The sequence below is a fragment of the Elephas maximus genome, chromosome 13 (genome assembly GCF_024166365.1).
Source record: "Elephas maximus indicus isolate mEleMax1 chromosome 13, mEleMax1 primary haplotype, whole genome shotgun sequence".
NCBI lineage: Eukaryota > Metazoa > Chordata > Mammalia > Proboscidea > Elephantidae > Elephas > Elephas maximus.
In genome coordinates this window covers 97,202,150-97,217,255 of record NC_064831.1, presented here as the reverse complement: position 1 = coordinate 97,217,255, position 15,106 = coordinate 97,202,150, and the positions used below count along the sequence as shown (strand labels likewise).

Genomic DNA, 15,106 nt, shown 5'->3' with positions numbered 1-15,106 from the left:
TGTACAAGAATGCTAATTATAGATTCATGTATAAAAATAAAAACTGGAAATACTCTATATGTTCACCATTAAAAGATCAATCAAATAAATTATAGTCCATTGAGGCAATGGAATGCTAAGCAGCTACTAAGAAGAATGAGGTAGATATTTATACGCTCCTAAGGGAAGGTCTCTAAGATGAAACACTAAATGAAGAAAGCAAGGCTCAGAGCACTCTGCAGAGCTTGAGGGCAAGAAAAAGATGTCTCCCTCCTCCCTCCCGCTCTCCTCCTTTCTGCCTCAGTCCTCTCTTTTCTGGACAGGTGCCCAAGAGGCTCCCAGTGTCCCTTGAGAGGAGAGAAGACAGGAAGTATGGAAGGCTATTTTTTGAAGCCACTCATACTTTTCTAACTCTGCACATCTGCTCCTTATTATTTTTTATAAATGACAGAGTAGCTACTTGGTGGTCAAAATATGAACTACCATTGTCTGCTTTTTATATTTGCCATATAAAATACAAAACCAGAAAAGTTTTTTGTTAAGAAAAAATGTGGTAATTTTTGGTAACAATAAGAAATGAAGCAATCTTTTATATATCAAAAAACTTCTACTTCTAGTCTAAGGATACTATAACAGAAAACAAAGAAAATACCTGTACATCCCTCATCCATACCATGTAGAATGGGTGAACTCTGAAGCTGATCCTGCTCCAAAAGGCTGCTGCTGAAATGTCCTGATTTTATCAACCTTGTGAAGAATTTCCTCTAAGGTCTCCTCTTTTATATCAAACACACACACACATACCATGAAATTCCATTTTTATCTCAGTGCAAAGGAATTCATGTGCATTACTCAGGCATGACTGAAATAAATGGCTGGAGAAATACATGACATTTCTTCTGCTCTGAAAGTCTAACTCATCTTGCCCCCTGATGTACCCATCTCAGGTGTTAGATGCAAATTAAAAATCCCCAGGAAAGCTAAGAAGCCTTCTGCTGTTTTGAGCTCTGAGCAGTTGCTAGATGACATAACAGAAAGGAAGAGATTACCTTGCTGTGTTACTCTCTGCTCTTGTTAGAAAATAAGAAGAATGGGAAGAGGCAGAGTGACTACTGTCAGCAAGATAACCTGGGCCAAGAACTGTGTTCTCAGTGAAGGTTAAAAATGAACATTTCCTTTGTCTTCAAAACACACATTCTCAGTGAGTCTACCCATTGACCCCAAGCCAGCTTTCTGGGCTGAGGGGTCGGGTGGAGTGTATGGCAGACAGATCCCCCAAAGTCAGGACCCCAAGTTCCTGGCTGGGCAGCTACTGGTAGCCTGTCGACCCCTCGCTGCTGACTGCTACTGACCAGACATCCAGGAAAGCCACCGGCCACCCCACCCCAACCCAGTTCCTGCCATCCAGGAAGCCAGAAGAGGTGCCCCCACACTCTGCTCTGACACGTGGAGAAAATCTAAGGGATGCTCTCACTTTATGTGGCGCACTTGTATGGACCACGCATTTCTAAGACTAATCAACCCCAATACATTTGAAGAATCTATGCATTATTTTATTTAAAAAGAAAACACATAAATGCTTAATTTAGCTTTAGCAATTATTTGGGCTGGTGATTCTAATAGAACTCTATTTGTCCTTTGGGTTTTGCAGAATAGAGCAGCCTCATGCAACTTCCTAGTGTCCGAGGGGAGCACAAAAGCACGGGGCTCATCTGGCATCCAGAGAAGCATCTGACTCGGGGGAATCTGCACAAACCTGGATCCCTCCCCGAGAGGGTAAACCCCCCAGTAGGGTAGGTGTGCAGTAATTAGTCAGGCTGGTAACAACATTGTTTACGAGACTCATTCACTATGCATTTTTTGCTTGTTTTTAATGTAGAACTGTTTCTCTCTACAAAATATCTTTGGTAGAGGGTGAAAGAAGTGGAATTGCAGAAAAAACAGAAGACGGCTTTTTAGTTTGGGGGTTTCTTGTTATAGTTGCTGTTGTATTCCCTGTTGTTCCTTTCACAAGTCAATCATATGAATGGATTTAGTGAGTCTGGCTGTTTATTATTTTCAACCTAGGTTTGTAGACAGGCAAAAACATATTTTGAATCCTCACGTAGGCCTTTATGACACATGACATGCAGGCATGCAAAACCAAGGCACAAGCCTCCCTGGCAGGCATTAGCTACCCGGAACCCCTGAAGGTCCCACCAGAAGTTGGGGGATGGACAAATGACCTCTCAGTGGCCCAATGACACTTCGGGTATCAATTAGCCCATCTGAGAGGACTGAACAAAAATTTTCTAAGATTCTATTACCAAAAGTAACAACAAAACTGTAACCAATGTGATCAATAAGCAGCAATAAAAGTACATGTGAGTGGTCAAGTGTGGGCTTAATCCTGCTGTGCAACTAGCACCCCGAAGGCTCGCGAAGCCCAAGAAATCTCCTATCCAAGTACAGGACCAGCTAAGCAAAATCTTTGGACACGGCCTCGACGAAGTTGGGAGCTGACATCAGGATGCCGATGGTGCAGATGATGGTGAAGATGGAGAAGGCCATGAGGCAAAGGCGGTCGACCACACAGGCTGCAAACTTCCATTCGCTGCAGATGGCCTCACTCTCATCCTGGCACCGGAAGCGGTTGGCGATGTAGCGGACCTCCTCCAGGATCTTGGCCAGGTCCGGGTCGCCCTCTGCAGGCTGCCCACCATGTAGGAGGTGCCCATCATGTGTGGGCGAGCAGGCCATGCGGCCACACACGACCCCAGAGTCAGGTGTTGGGGCACAGTGCACGGTGTCCAGGCCACGGAAGCCAAGGTAGAGTAGGTTCCCATTGCTGGTGGGTGGCCCAGCCATGGCATTCATCTCCACACTGGCCAGGCTGCAGCGGCGCTGCTTGTGCTGGCAGGCGGGACGCACCTTGTCCTCCCCTGGCCTTTTCATGCGCAGGAACCAGGCACACCAGTTCAGGAGGATGACTCTGGTCTGCAGAAACAACAGAGAATTAGAAGCGGTCCAGAAGTGAGCATTAGTTGATCCCAACAGCCACGTGGGAGAAGCACACCTCCCAATGGGGGTGCCATAGATTGAATTGTGTTCCCCCAAAATATGTGCTGGAATTATAGCCCCTATTCACTAATATCACAAGCAAGTACAATTTTGCTAAAGGTAATTCAAGAGTGGTTGCAGCTGTGCATCCACAGGGACCTGCCAGAAATTCAAGGTGAATTCAGAAGAGGACATATAATTAGGGATATCGTTGCTGATGTCAGATGGATCTTGGCTGAAACCAGAGAATACCAGAAAGATGTTTACCTGTGTTTCACTACTATGCAAAGGCATTCGGCTGTGTGGATCATGACAAATCATAGATAACACTGTAAAGAATGGGAATTCTAGAATACTTAATTGTGCTCATGAGGAACCTGAACATAGACTAAGAGGCAGTCACTGGAACAGGACGAGGGGATATTACGTGTTTTAAAATCAGGAAAGGCGTGTGTCAGAATTGTACCCTTTCATCATACTTATTCCATCTGTATGTTGAGTAAGGAATCTGAGAAGCTGGACTATATGAAGAAGAACAAGGCATCAGGATTGGAGGAAGATTCATTAACAACCTGCATTATGCAGATGACACAACTCTGCTTGCTAAAAGTAAGAGGACTTGAAGCACTTACTAATGAAGATCAAAGACCACAGCCTTCAAAATGGATTACACCTCAACATAAAGAAAACAAAAATCCTCACAACTGGACAAACAAGCAACATCATGATAAACGGAGAAAAGACTGAGGTTGTCAAGGATTTCATTTTACTTGGATCCACAATCAACAGCCATGGAAGCAGCAGTCAAGAAATCAAACAACATATTGCATTGGGCAAATCTGCTGCAAAAGACCTCCTTAAAGAGTTGAAAGGCAAAGATGTCACTTTGAGGGCTAAAGCGTGCCTGACCCAAGCCATGTTATTTTCAATTGCTTCATATGCATGCGAAAGCTGGACAATGAATAAAGACCAAAGAAGAATTGATGCCTCTGAATTATGGTATTTGATGTGCAATGGACTGCCAGAAAAATGAACAAATCTGTCTTGGAAGTACAACCAGAATGTACCTTAGAAATGAAGATGAGGAGACTTAGTCTCATGTATTTCGGACATGGTATTAGGAGGGACCAGTCCCTAGAGAAAGCCATCATGCTTGGTAAATAAAGCCTCAGTGAAAGAGAGGAAGACCCTAAACAAGATGGATTCACACAGTGGCTGCAACGATGAGCTCAAGCATATCAACGATTGTGAGGATGGCCTTGGGAGTATTTCGTTCTGCTGTACATAGGGTCACTATGGATATGACTCAGGATTGGGCAGTGTCTTGTTCTGTTGTACATAGGGTCACTGTGAGTTGGAACCCACTCAATGGCACCTAAAAACAACAACAACAACATCCTCTGGATGTGATCCTATTTGGAAATAGTATTTTCTTTTTTATGTTAAAGCAGCCATATCACTGTAGGGTGTGTCCTAAACCCAATGGCTTCTGAGTTATAAAAACAGCAGATTAGACACAGACACAGACACACACAGGGAAGACAAATACCATGTTAGAACTGCCTATAAGCCAAGGATGCCAGGAGCTACCGACAAGGAGAGAATGAGCTGTGACCCTGATTTGGACTTTTAGCTTCCAGAGCTGTGGGAAAATAATTGTTGATTCTGTAAAGACACCTGCTTCTGGTATTTCTGTTACAGCAGCACCAGTGATATAGGAGATAACATTGGAGCCATTATTCCCTGTTCTTGAGTATGAAGAACACGACCCAGGTGGAGCTGGACTCACAAGGACACATCAGCTGGGACCTGAGCTAGGACAAACCTGGAAAACACCTTTTAGGAAATCTTTTATATAAAGTAATCAAACAGAGCACAAAAGATCCACTTACTTTCCACTTTTATCTTTTTCTGTTACCTTTTAGTAAGTAGTAAGATTTGTTGACCAATGAAGACCCCCCTGACTGTAGTTCCTGAAATCTGTACCAATGATTATTAATACAATTCAAAATGTAGAATCACAGTGATTTGGCAGTTTCTAGCCAATCTGTGAAAAAGGTGAAGGTTCTAATGATTTTACCCATTTATAATGTTAATATATACTGATGATTCTGTAACATTCCTTGGATTCAGACAGACATGGCTCCGGCAGCATGCTTGTCACTTTTCCCACTTTTGCCTCTTTTGAACATATGCCGAATAAAACCTTCCTTTTTGCTGTAGTATAATGTGGTGATTTTACCCTAGGACACTAGGAGACCAAGGGAAGGGGGAAGATGATCCCACAATACTAGATCTGTTTCACTTATCACAGGGGTGACAGCTCTATTGCCTCCCCACCTGATTGTACACAGAAAGGAATGCCAACTGTTTACAACTTTGAATCAATGTACGCTAAGAATAAAACAAGTACAGAAAATCACCCTGGGAATGAATTGAATTTTCCTCCATGAGCCCACAACCCAGTTGGTGGCAACAAGCACACTGCAATCTCAGAGAAGCCTGTTTTGATTTGGACCCCTTGGGCTGTGTGAACATGGATTCCCTCTCTGATTCTTCCTCATCTGTACCCAGCGATTGGCAATACCTAACTCCCTGGTTCCCAAACTGTGAGTGAGGTGCCTCAGAGTGCCACAGCAAACTTACAAAAGGGGAACCCTGAGACATCCCTTGGACTCCACTTGAAATAGCCTGAAGTAGTTCAGTTTCAACCTAGATTGCTCCAACCCTTTTCTTTGCAGAACAGGTTTTTACAGTTGTCCTGATAAAAACCAAGTACCAAGAAAGCATATGTGGAAGGGAAAATGGGGCAGGTTCTCAAATCTGACCTCAAAATTTGAGAGGCTGTGCTGTGCCCTACAGGCACTGAGTTGTTAGGGCTTTGGCCTACTTAATAAACAAAGCTGTTTTTCTTTTGACCTAGGAGTTCTTGAAAAAAAGATAATTCCTGAGATGCTAACAGTACCATGAGCCAAAAGACTTTAGGAACATCTAACCTAACTCAAAAGGGAGCCCTGGTGGCAGAGTGGTTAAAGTGCTTGGTTACTAACCAAAAGGTTGGCGGTTCAAACCCAGTAGCTGCTCCATGGGAGAAAAATGTGGCAATCTGCTTCAGTAAATATTTATTTATAGCCTCAGAAATGCTATGGTAAGACAGGGCTGGAACCACAGAGCCATCTATCCTTAGCCTCAAGACAGTCCCTCACCCCACCACTTCCTGGAGTTCTTTCTTTTCCTTCTCAGAACCTCCTTGAAAAGAAACAGCTACGGGCTGACTGAAACTGGTCCTGTCCCCCATCTTGGCACTCCAGATAACCTTTAGCTCATTAACCGCCCATGCATGATGAATTCTCCACCTCTGGGTGGAGGGAAAGCTAACATGCTAATGAACAAAAATGGCTAACTTCCTCCTGTGCAGGGGATTGAACACAGGCCTTATAAAAGACTTACTCATTCTAAAATGCTCCGTGCCTGCACATGCACCATTTTGTATTCTCAAACTGATCCTGCCTCAACAAGCTGCCTGTGAGGCAGTCTTGGATAGTATGCAGCCCCCACTGTCTCCTTGCTTGGCCAGCCAATAAAGTTGCCTTCGTTCTCCCTAACTCAGTCTCTGTCTTTTTGGCCCTGGACAGTTTTGCCAAGCAGAACCCGGAGTTCCTAGAGACAATGGGGTAGTTCTATTCTGTCCTATAGGGTCGCTATGAGTCGGAATTCACTCGATGGCAGTGGGTTTGGCTTGGTTTGGTTTTAACCTAACTCATGAGGCTGAAATGAACAATGAATAAATGATGTTTGGGGAAGTACACTGGAAAGTCTAAAGCAGGGGTCAGCAAACTTTGTGTAAAGGGCTAGACAGTAAATATTTTAGGCTTTGTGGGCCATAAGTTCTCTGTTGCAATTGTTGCTTTTGCACTACAACTCATCTCTGCAGTTGTAGTGCAAAAGTAGCTGCAGACAGTATGTAAATGAGTAGGTTTAGCTGTGTTCCAATAAACTTTTATTCATGAAAATAATTAGTGGGCTGGATTTGGCCAGAGAGCTATCGTTTGCTGACTGCTGGTTTAGAGTATTTTATAAATACTAAGTACCTACATGCAGGGAAGGAGTGGGGAGATTTAACTGTGAGGTATACGCTGTTTTTGCCTCTGTTGGAAAAAAGAAAGAAATTGGACACAGTGATCCAAGTCAAAAAACATTTTTGCAAGCCATATCTTCTAGACATGTTCTTGAAAAGTGGGCTCTTTCTCTGAAATTATCCAGACACTCATTTCATTTTAATTTTGTTTTATGAATACAGGCAAATCCCATCAGTAACACAGAGGTATTTTCCATCTGTAAGTACAGAGAGGAGGGTGTGAAGTTCAGGTTGGCAGCACTTTCTTTCTTAGTACTCATTTTTATGACATCTTATCAAAGATAAGTACAGTCAACAGCTCTGGAGACAGCCAAGAAAAGAGAGACAATACAAGATGAGTTTCATCGCAGCTGGAAAGATAACCCTTTCTTCTGTAGGAGGCTCTACACAGCAGGTAGCACTCTATATATCCTGTCCAACCTCATGGACAAACCTCTGGAGCCTGGGAAGATCAGTCAGTCGACTCCTGGAGGTGCAGGGACCAGAGCTCCTGTGAATCCGAGGTCAAGTTTGGCCCACACAGGGCACATGGCTCATGCACCTCAGTCAGTCCTTCCAGGGCTCTGTAAAGAGGGTGTAATTCCCTCATTTTACAGACAAGGAGGCTCGAAGAGGTTAATGTGTTGCCTTAAGATCACACAGTGAGCATTATGGATTGAATTGTGTCCCCTCAAAATAATATGTTGCAATTCTTGCCCCTGTACCTGTGTACAGTTATAAAAAGAGCAGAACAGACACACAGGGCGATGACACCATTTGAAGACAAATGGAAGAGGCAGCTACAAGACCAGGAAAGCCAAAGATTGGCACAGCTGCTAGAAGTTGAAACAGACAAAGAAGGAACATCACCTAGGGCCAAGCCCTCAATTTGGACTTCTATCCTCTTTAACTGTGAGAAAATACATTTCTGTTCTTTAAAGCCACACACTTGTGGCATTTATGTGGCAGCACTAGGCAACTAAGACAGAGAGGAAGTGGTTAAGACAATGTGTTTAGACTTCCACAATGTCATCTATAAAAGGGTCTCTACAAGGTTCTCTTCAAAACTCCTATGATTTTAGCCCAACCCGCACGCAGATGGTCCGGGAAAACCTGGGCCAGAACACAAGAATGTCTGAGGGACCACACCCCAGCACCAAGTGAGACAGAACCCACAGGAGTTGAGCAGAGGACAGCTGAGCACGAACCTGACGTCTCTCCTCCCACGTGGGATCTACACACCTCCTGGAGCACATCACAAGCTAAGATGATCCATACTGCCAAACTTATTTTGAATTCTATGGCCTGAATCTTTAGCTTTCAAGGCTAAAGCATCTCAAAAGATGAGATTATCCTCTTGGCACTTATCAAACTGCTCATGACCTCTTCTGTTGGTTACTGTCTTGTTTCTGGCTGTGCAAATGTCACATAACACTGCTGCATCCAACAGTGCCTTCTTCATAACAACAGGTCATAACAATAAAAGTCCCTGGGAGGTTGTTTAGGCCTCAAGTACACAAAGAAAGACAAATGCAGTGTGGCATATCACGAAATGGGTGAACAGGTTCTTCATTTGCAGCTACCAATTTTAACGTGCCTTTTGCCGAGAGCTGACTAATTAGCTTATGCTCTTCCTTAAGATTTTTCTGTAGCAGTAAAGTGCTGCCAGGTCATTAAAAATCATTCTGTGTCTTCATGTCTTCTCTTATCTTTAAATCAGTAAAATACTTTTCAGACATAGGATATGTTTATAATTTTTTTGTGTGCATGTGTTTGCCTGAATAAACTCTGGAAAGGAAAAGCAGGAATTACTATAAGTGGTTATGCATAGTGGTGGAGGAAGCAGGGTGGGGACAGGAGCAGGGGCAAGATATCCTTACATATAGCTCTGAATTTTGTTTTAGCTTTTGAAACATGTGAATGTATTACCTATTCCAAGTAGATGCACGGATAGTGTTGTGGATTCAGTTGTGTCCTCCAAAAAGATATGCTGAGGTCCTAACCCCAGTACCTGTGAACGTGACCTTGTTTGGAAATGGGTTCTTTGCAGAACTAATTAGTTAACATGAGGTCCCACTGGAGTAGGGTGAGTCCTAATCCTACATGATTGGCGTTTTTAAAAAACAGGAGGACATAGACACAGGGAATATGTGGTGAAACCCAGGTGAAATTGTGCACAGCAGATTAGTAAGTAAACATAATTAAGGCCATAGGTATCTTGCTTACTGATTAATCTGCCCTGAATGTTTAGATTAAAATAAACAAACAGAAGTGCCATGGGCTGCTAAGTTCCCCAGAAACGTACTCTGTGCAGATAGGTGAACTCACATAAAAATAAAGCTATTTCTTTGGAAATGCTAGGTTTCTGGGTGATTTTTAAAATCAATAATTAAGGATATTAATTTCATGTTATTATATTCTATTTTCAAAATCTGTGAAACAAACAAAAACTCCATGACCATAATGACATGCCGTCTGGCCACAGTCTGCACTTTCATTTGGTTTGGCTGTGGTCAAAATCACAGAGCTTGGGAGGTAGGCTCAGACAGTGCCTGTGTGCAGGGCAGGGACATACCCACTTGGGCATCTTGCCCCCATCAGGGTCGTGGTGGTGGTACTGCAGCACGATCACCGTCACAACAACAGAGAGGCCGACAATGATCATGGTGCTGGCAAAATACTGGGCTGCGGAGAGAACACACATAGGGTGAGACCCAATGGGAGCCTTGCGGCACCAAACCTCACAGGACAGGTGACTCCAGCTGTATCCATTGACTCCCCAGGATGTAGGTGCATGAGCAACCCAGCGTGACTTCCATCCAGCAGAGGCCTGGAAGACCTAAGCCTACCTGGTGAGCCCGAACTTCCTGGATTGTGATAGGGTTGTTCCCATGAGAAAACATCGGAATGCTTCTAACTGGAAACACCTGAGCAGTGAGGGTGTGGTCACCACTGTGACTAGTGCAGGCTAAGGAGGGGCTCTGGGTATAACCAGGGTAAACCTGGGGTAGAACCTGGATGTCTTACCAGACCTGATCCTTAGGGTATGAGTCTTGGAAAGTAAGAGTTTCGCTCCTTCTCCTGCAGGGACATATGGGGAGGCCGGTTGTCTAGCCAGGAAAAGTCTGGCAGTAATAACCTTTTCAGACTGAGAATATCAGATTCAGCCAGATAGACAAGGGTATATCTTACCAGCTACATCATACATGGGAAAGAGATTTAACACTGGTCCACTACCGGCCATCTCTGAGCTTGGACAAGTTACATCCTCACAATCTTCCCCAGGAGAACAGGGATAGAAACCCCTTTCTTGCAGGGTTGGTGTAAGAATTAGAGATTAGATGGGTCGACAAGGAGAAAAAAAAAAAAAAACTCCATTTCCTATGAGTTGATTTTGACTCATAGAAACCCTATAGGGCAGAGTACAACTGCCCCACAGGGTTTCCAAGGCTGTGAACCTTTACAGAAGCAGACGACCATATCTTTTTCCCAGGGAGCGTCTGGGTTTGAATAGCCAACCTTTAGGATAGCAGCCAAGGGCTTAACCACTGCACCCCCAGAGGAGGTGGTCCTTATTTACGGTGACTAATTACATTATGACGATTAAGCCTCTGGTAGCTAGCCTTTTAAGGGGGCTGAGCTCCAGGTGGAAAGCCTACATGCTCGGCTGAGAATACTACCCCTGCTCTGGCCAGGAAAGAGCTCACAGCCTCCTACAGAGACCGTATGTATCTGTGAGCAGCTCTCCCAGATGTGGGCACTGGGAACTACTAGAATGGGGAAGAGCATGGACAAAACAGTGACAAATGGAAGGATCCAAGGCCACCTCCACTGACAGAGGGCAGCAGATTGATGCCCTGAGACTGAGAACAATCCCTCCTTTTAGATATGGGATATGTGTCAGCCAAGGTTTCCCTGGGGTTCAATAGTGAAGGCAGCAACTGCTGACCAGGCCACTAAGGGTGGGTTCTATTGCAAGTTTCCACTGAAAGTGATGGGTTGGAAAGTAGAAAAATGGAGTCACTGCCAATGCCAAGTTCCTCACTGCCTGGATGGTACCAAGAAAAATGTGACACCTTCAAAGGTGTCACTTTGTATCAACATTTTTTTTTTATCAACAGTTTCTCTGGCCAAAATATCACACATATAGGTAGCTCCACAAGGAGCCCTCATGGTGCAGTGGTTAAGCACTCAGCTGCTAACCAAAAGGTCAGTGATTTGAACATGCCAGCTGCTCCTCAGGAGAAAGATGTGGCAGTCTGCTTCTGTAAAGATTTACAGCCTTAGAAACCCTATGGGCAGTTCTACTCTGTGCTACACGGTTGCTATGGGTAAGAATCGACTCAATGGAAATGGGTTTGGTTTGGTTTGGGGAGCTCCACGATGAGGGCCTTGGGTCTCTTGGTTCCATCAGCCTTGGGACATCCGTGGGCAACCCCCCCACTCCCATCCATCCTTGATTAGCACAGAAGACAGATGCCCAGATAGCACTGGCTGAACAGGCATAAGCAAAGGCTGCTATCTCATTTCTGATTTCCACCACCAAGCAGAGTGGCAATGTTCATATTAAACCAGTATCCACTGGCAGATTGTTTCCTTTTCAACCCTATGCTCAGCTAGCTTGGAGGTCTGGGATCCCTGACCAGGAAGAGAAGCCAGGCTGCAGTGGTTAGAGTACTGAATCTTAACCAGTAGACCACCGAGCATCCTTTGAATGCTTCCATTCACTCCAGCCCAGGAAAGTCCTTAGTCACAGCAACACCATTTGCTGGACCCCAGGGTTCCACACAGAGGAAAGCTCTGTCTGTCTGTCTTCCCTCCCTGGGCAGAGGTCATACCTTATACCTCTCCTGGCCAAAACATATTTGCCCTGTGTTGCATTTCTGCAAACCCCTTTATAAGGAGAAGTCTAGGTACCTTGGAAAACAATGGCTAAGAGTTAAAGTATATGCTCCTTCCATTTTATAAAGGGCATGTAGAAAAACAATGTCCTAGATTAAATAATGAATCTCTAATGGTAAAATCTCTGGCTCCATAGCAAGCCAGAAGGGGAGATGTATGGGAGGAAAGGGACATTTCTGCACCATAAAATCAAACCACAAGCTGGACCCCTCCATTGTCACAGCCAGTGGTAGGTGAGCAGAGGCTGGGTCACTCTGCATGGTTACAAAAGTCATCTCCCCAAAGCAGAAAACAGGCAGTGCAGCTCTCCTTGTGTCTGCTGGGAATTCCGCACACGCTTTCACCACATGTCTTTGGACAGGAGCCCTGGTGATGCCTTACCAATCAATGGCACTGAATCGGACGTCGCAGGCATGATCTCAGCCACAAGCAGCATGAAGACAGTCAGAGAAAGTAAAACCGTTATCCCTGAAACAGAGCGCACAGCGGTTCCTTAGACAAACTGATGGTAGGGTAGGGATCCCAAGCTGAGATTCAAGGAACCAGGGGGAATTGCAGGCGGGGAACTCCATGAAGTCCCTGACACTGTGTTTATGACCGGTGTGCACACGGGTACGTGCATTTTTCTGGGGACAGCCCATGTCATTCACCAGGTTCATGAAGTAGCCCCAGGTGGAGACAAGTTTAGGAACCAGAGCTTTGGAAGAATCAACACAAACATGAACAGCTTAACTGAACACACTTATATCCCGTTTTCTTTATTACAATGTTATTGAGAAGTAGTTTCCAAACTATTTCGTCAGAAGACCTGGTTTCAGGAGCTGACTTTGCTACTTACTAGCCACGTGACCTTGAATGAGTCATTTAGCATTTCTGAGCCTTAGTCAAGAGATGGGGTTTGAAAAATGAATTCTGCCACATGCTAAATATGATAGTTAATAACTCATTGAGAAAACCGATCTCATCATCCTAAATCTTTTCTTATCTCTGTAATGACATTACCATAATTAATTACATTATGTAAAGGCACTGATATTAAACTAAACTGCACCCTGTCCACAATGACTGGGGCCAGTCACCACCAGCGGAGGCCCTTCAAAGCAGGATTGAGCTAGTTCCTTACTGGGTCTCCCTACCCTCCACAGTCAGGATCCTACAGGCAGCTACCAAAGGGGGTTCCCTGTGGCACAATGGTATTCTCCAGGTCTTGACTTCAGTAAAGACCCTAAACCTAGAATTCTTGGTATCATGGAGACAGGCCCTGAGCCACACACCTTGGGCCAAGAGGCCACTGTGTGATGTGCCAAGAGGACCTGGGGCATCTGAACCAGAGCCTAGGCCTGCCTCTGCGCTGCCCACAATCAACCCCACAAAGCTTACCCCATGACTCACTCTCTCGGAAAACCCTTCCTGCCTCGGGATCCCACCAAACCCTGAGCACTTACCCAGGGAGATTTTCTCGCCAGAGTCTGCAGGCAGCAGGAACACTAACAGGGCCAAGGCAGAGATGAGCACACAGGGGATGAGCAGGTTGAGGCCATAGTAGAGGGTCCTGCGCCTCATGGTCACTGTGAAGGTGACATCTGGGTATGGCTCTTTGCAGCAGTCATAGAACTTCTCACTCCTCTTCCCCGGGATTCCTCCATAGAGACAAGCAGAAAATGGACCACGTTTTAATAAAACCACCATGTTTGTTTTAAGGTGCACATCACACACAAACATACTGGTGGAGTTCATTATGGGGTAAAAAAGTGGGTAATTAGTACTTAAATATACCCTTGCTGGATTATTATAGAGTTGTTTAAGTGTATTTTAGTGGTATTTGAGCAAATGGATAAGTATTTTTGAAGGACTGGAAATATATTACTATAAATAAGATATATTATTACAAAATCATAAATGTTACATCATTATAAATCTAATTATAATTTTTCTATTGGAAATAACCAAATATAGGTCACCAATTGACATATGCTATCCAGCCTGATTTTGGGAATGGGGTAGATTGGAATAACGTAGGGATGTTTACACTAGTGCTGGAGTCCCTGCATGGTGTCAGTGGGTAACAAGCTTGGCTGCTAACTAAAAGGCTAGAGGTTGGAGTCCACCCAGAGCCATCCTGAAAAAATCAGCCACTAAAAACCCTATGGATCACAGTTCTGCTCCAACACACCTAGGGTCACCATGAGTCAAAGTTGGCTTGATGGCAACTTTTTTTTTTTTTTTTTAATATACTAGCAATGACTTGTATAAATCCAGTCCTTACCATACTCACACTTTCCTCATGGAAAGCACTGGGTTTTCTATTTAAGTTTTCCATCCTAGAGTTCTCAGTAAATGATCGGGAATACTACAGGGTTCAATAAATAGCCACAGTGAAAAGCAAAGGGGAAAAATCCCAAACTTTTTAAAGAGAGCGCAAGAATAAAGAAGTTTCCTCCCAGGCCTTTTGCCTGGTGTATCTGCTGGCAACAATGGGCTCAAGCATAACAATGATTATGAGGATGGTGCAGGACCAGACAGTGTTTCATTCTGTTGTACATAATGTCGCTATGAGTCGGAACCAAATCGACAGCACCTAACAACAACAAAAACAACATCTGCTGGCAATACCTCTATTGATTAATGCCCATGGGCTTACCCACAAGATCCCACTCTCCATTCGGGATGTAGCTGCTGATGTCTGCCTCCTGCATCTGCAAATCCAGGGACCAACCTCCGTAAGACCAGGAACCAAACTTGAGCTTGCACTGCTGCACGTCGAAGGGGAACCAGCGCACGTCAATGTAGCAGGAGCTCTTGAATATGCCTGAGAGGGCAATGGAAATGGCCAGACAACCAGCCACAAGCTGAAGGAGGCAAGTCTGAAACGCAGGCCATCCACACCCTACATACTCACACCCAGCTAATAACATGCAATGCCTATTCAGCATTGGGGTTAAAGCCTGCTGGTCAGATAAAGAGGCTGGAGAGCTACAGGTCACATCATTTGTGATATTCTGTGTTTCTCTTCCAGCATGCGTGCTTGTGCACACATCTCTCTGCCCATTAGTGCGGCCTTCCAGATGA

General features: G+C 44.6%; 1 protein-coding gene across 1 annotated transcript in view; it reads right to left on the bottom strand.

Annotated features, from left to right (window-relative positions):
* Positions 1-2,436: 2,436 nt before the first annotated feature.
* The window catches only part of CHRNA7 (cholinergic receptor nicotinic alpha 7 subunit), a 193,415-nt gene continuing 180,745 nt past the window's right edge, over positions 2,437-15,106 (bottom strand). The window contains exons 6-10 of the mRNA XM_049905457.1: positions 14,679-14,846; positions 13,483-13,677; positions 12,419-12,505; positions 9,711-9,820; positions 2,437-2,955 (exon numbers count right to left, since the gene is read on the bottom strand). Of these exons, the coding sequence (XP_049761414.1) occupies positions 2,437-2,955; positions 9,711-9,820; positions 12,419-12,505; positions 13,483-13,677; positions 14,679-14,846 (1,079 nt within the window). The remainder of the gene's footprint in view (positions 2,956-9,710; positions 9,821-12,418; positions 12,506-13,482; positions 13,678-14,678; positions 14,847-15,106) is intronic.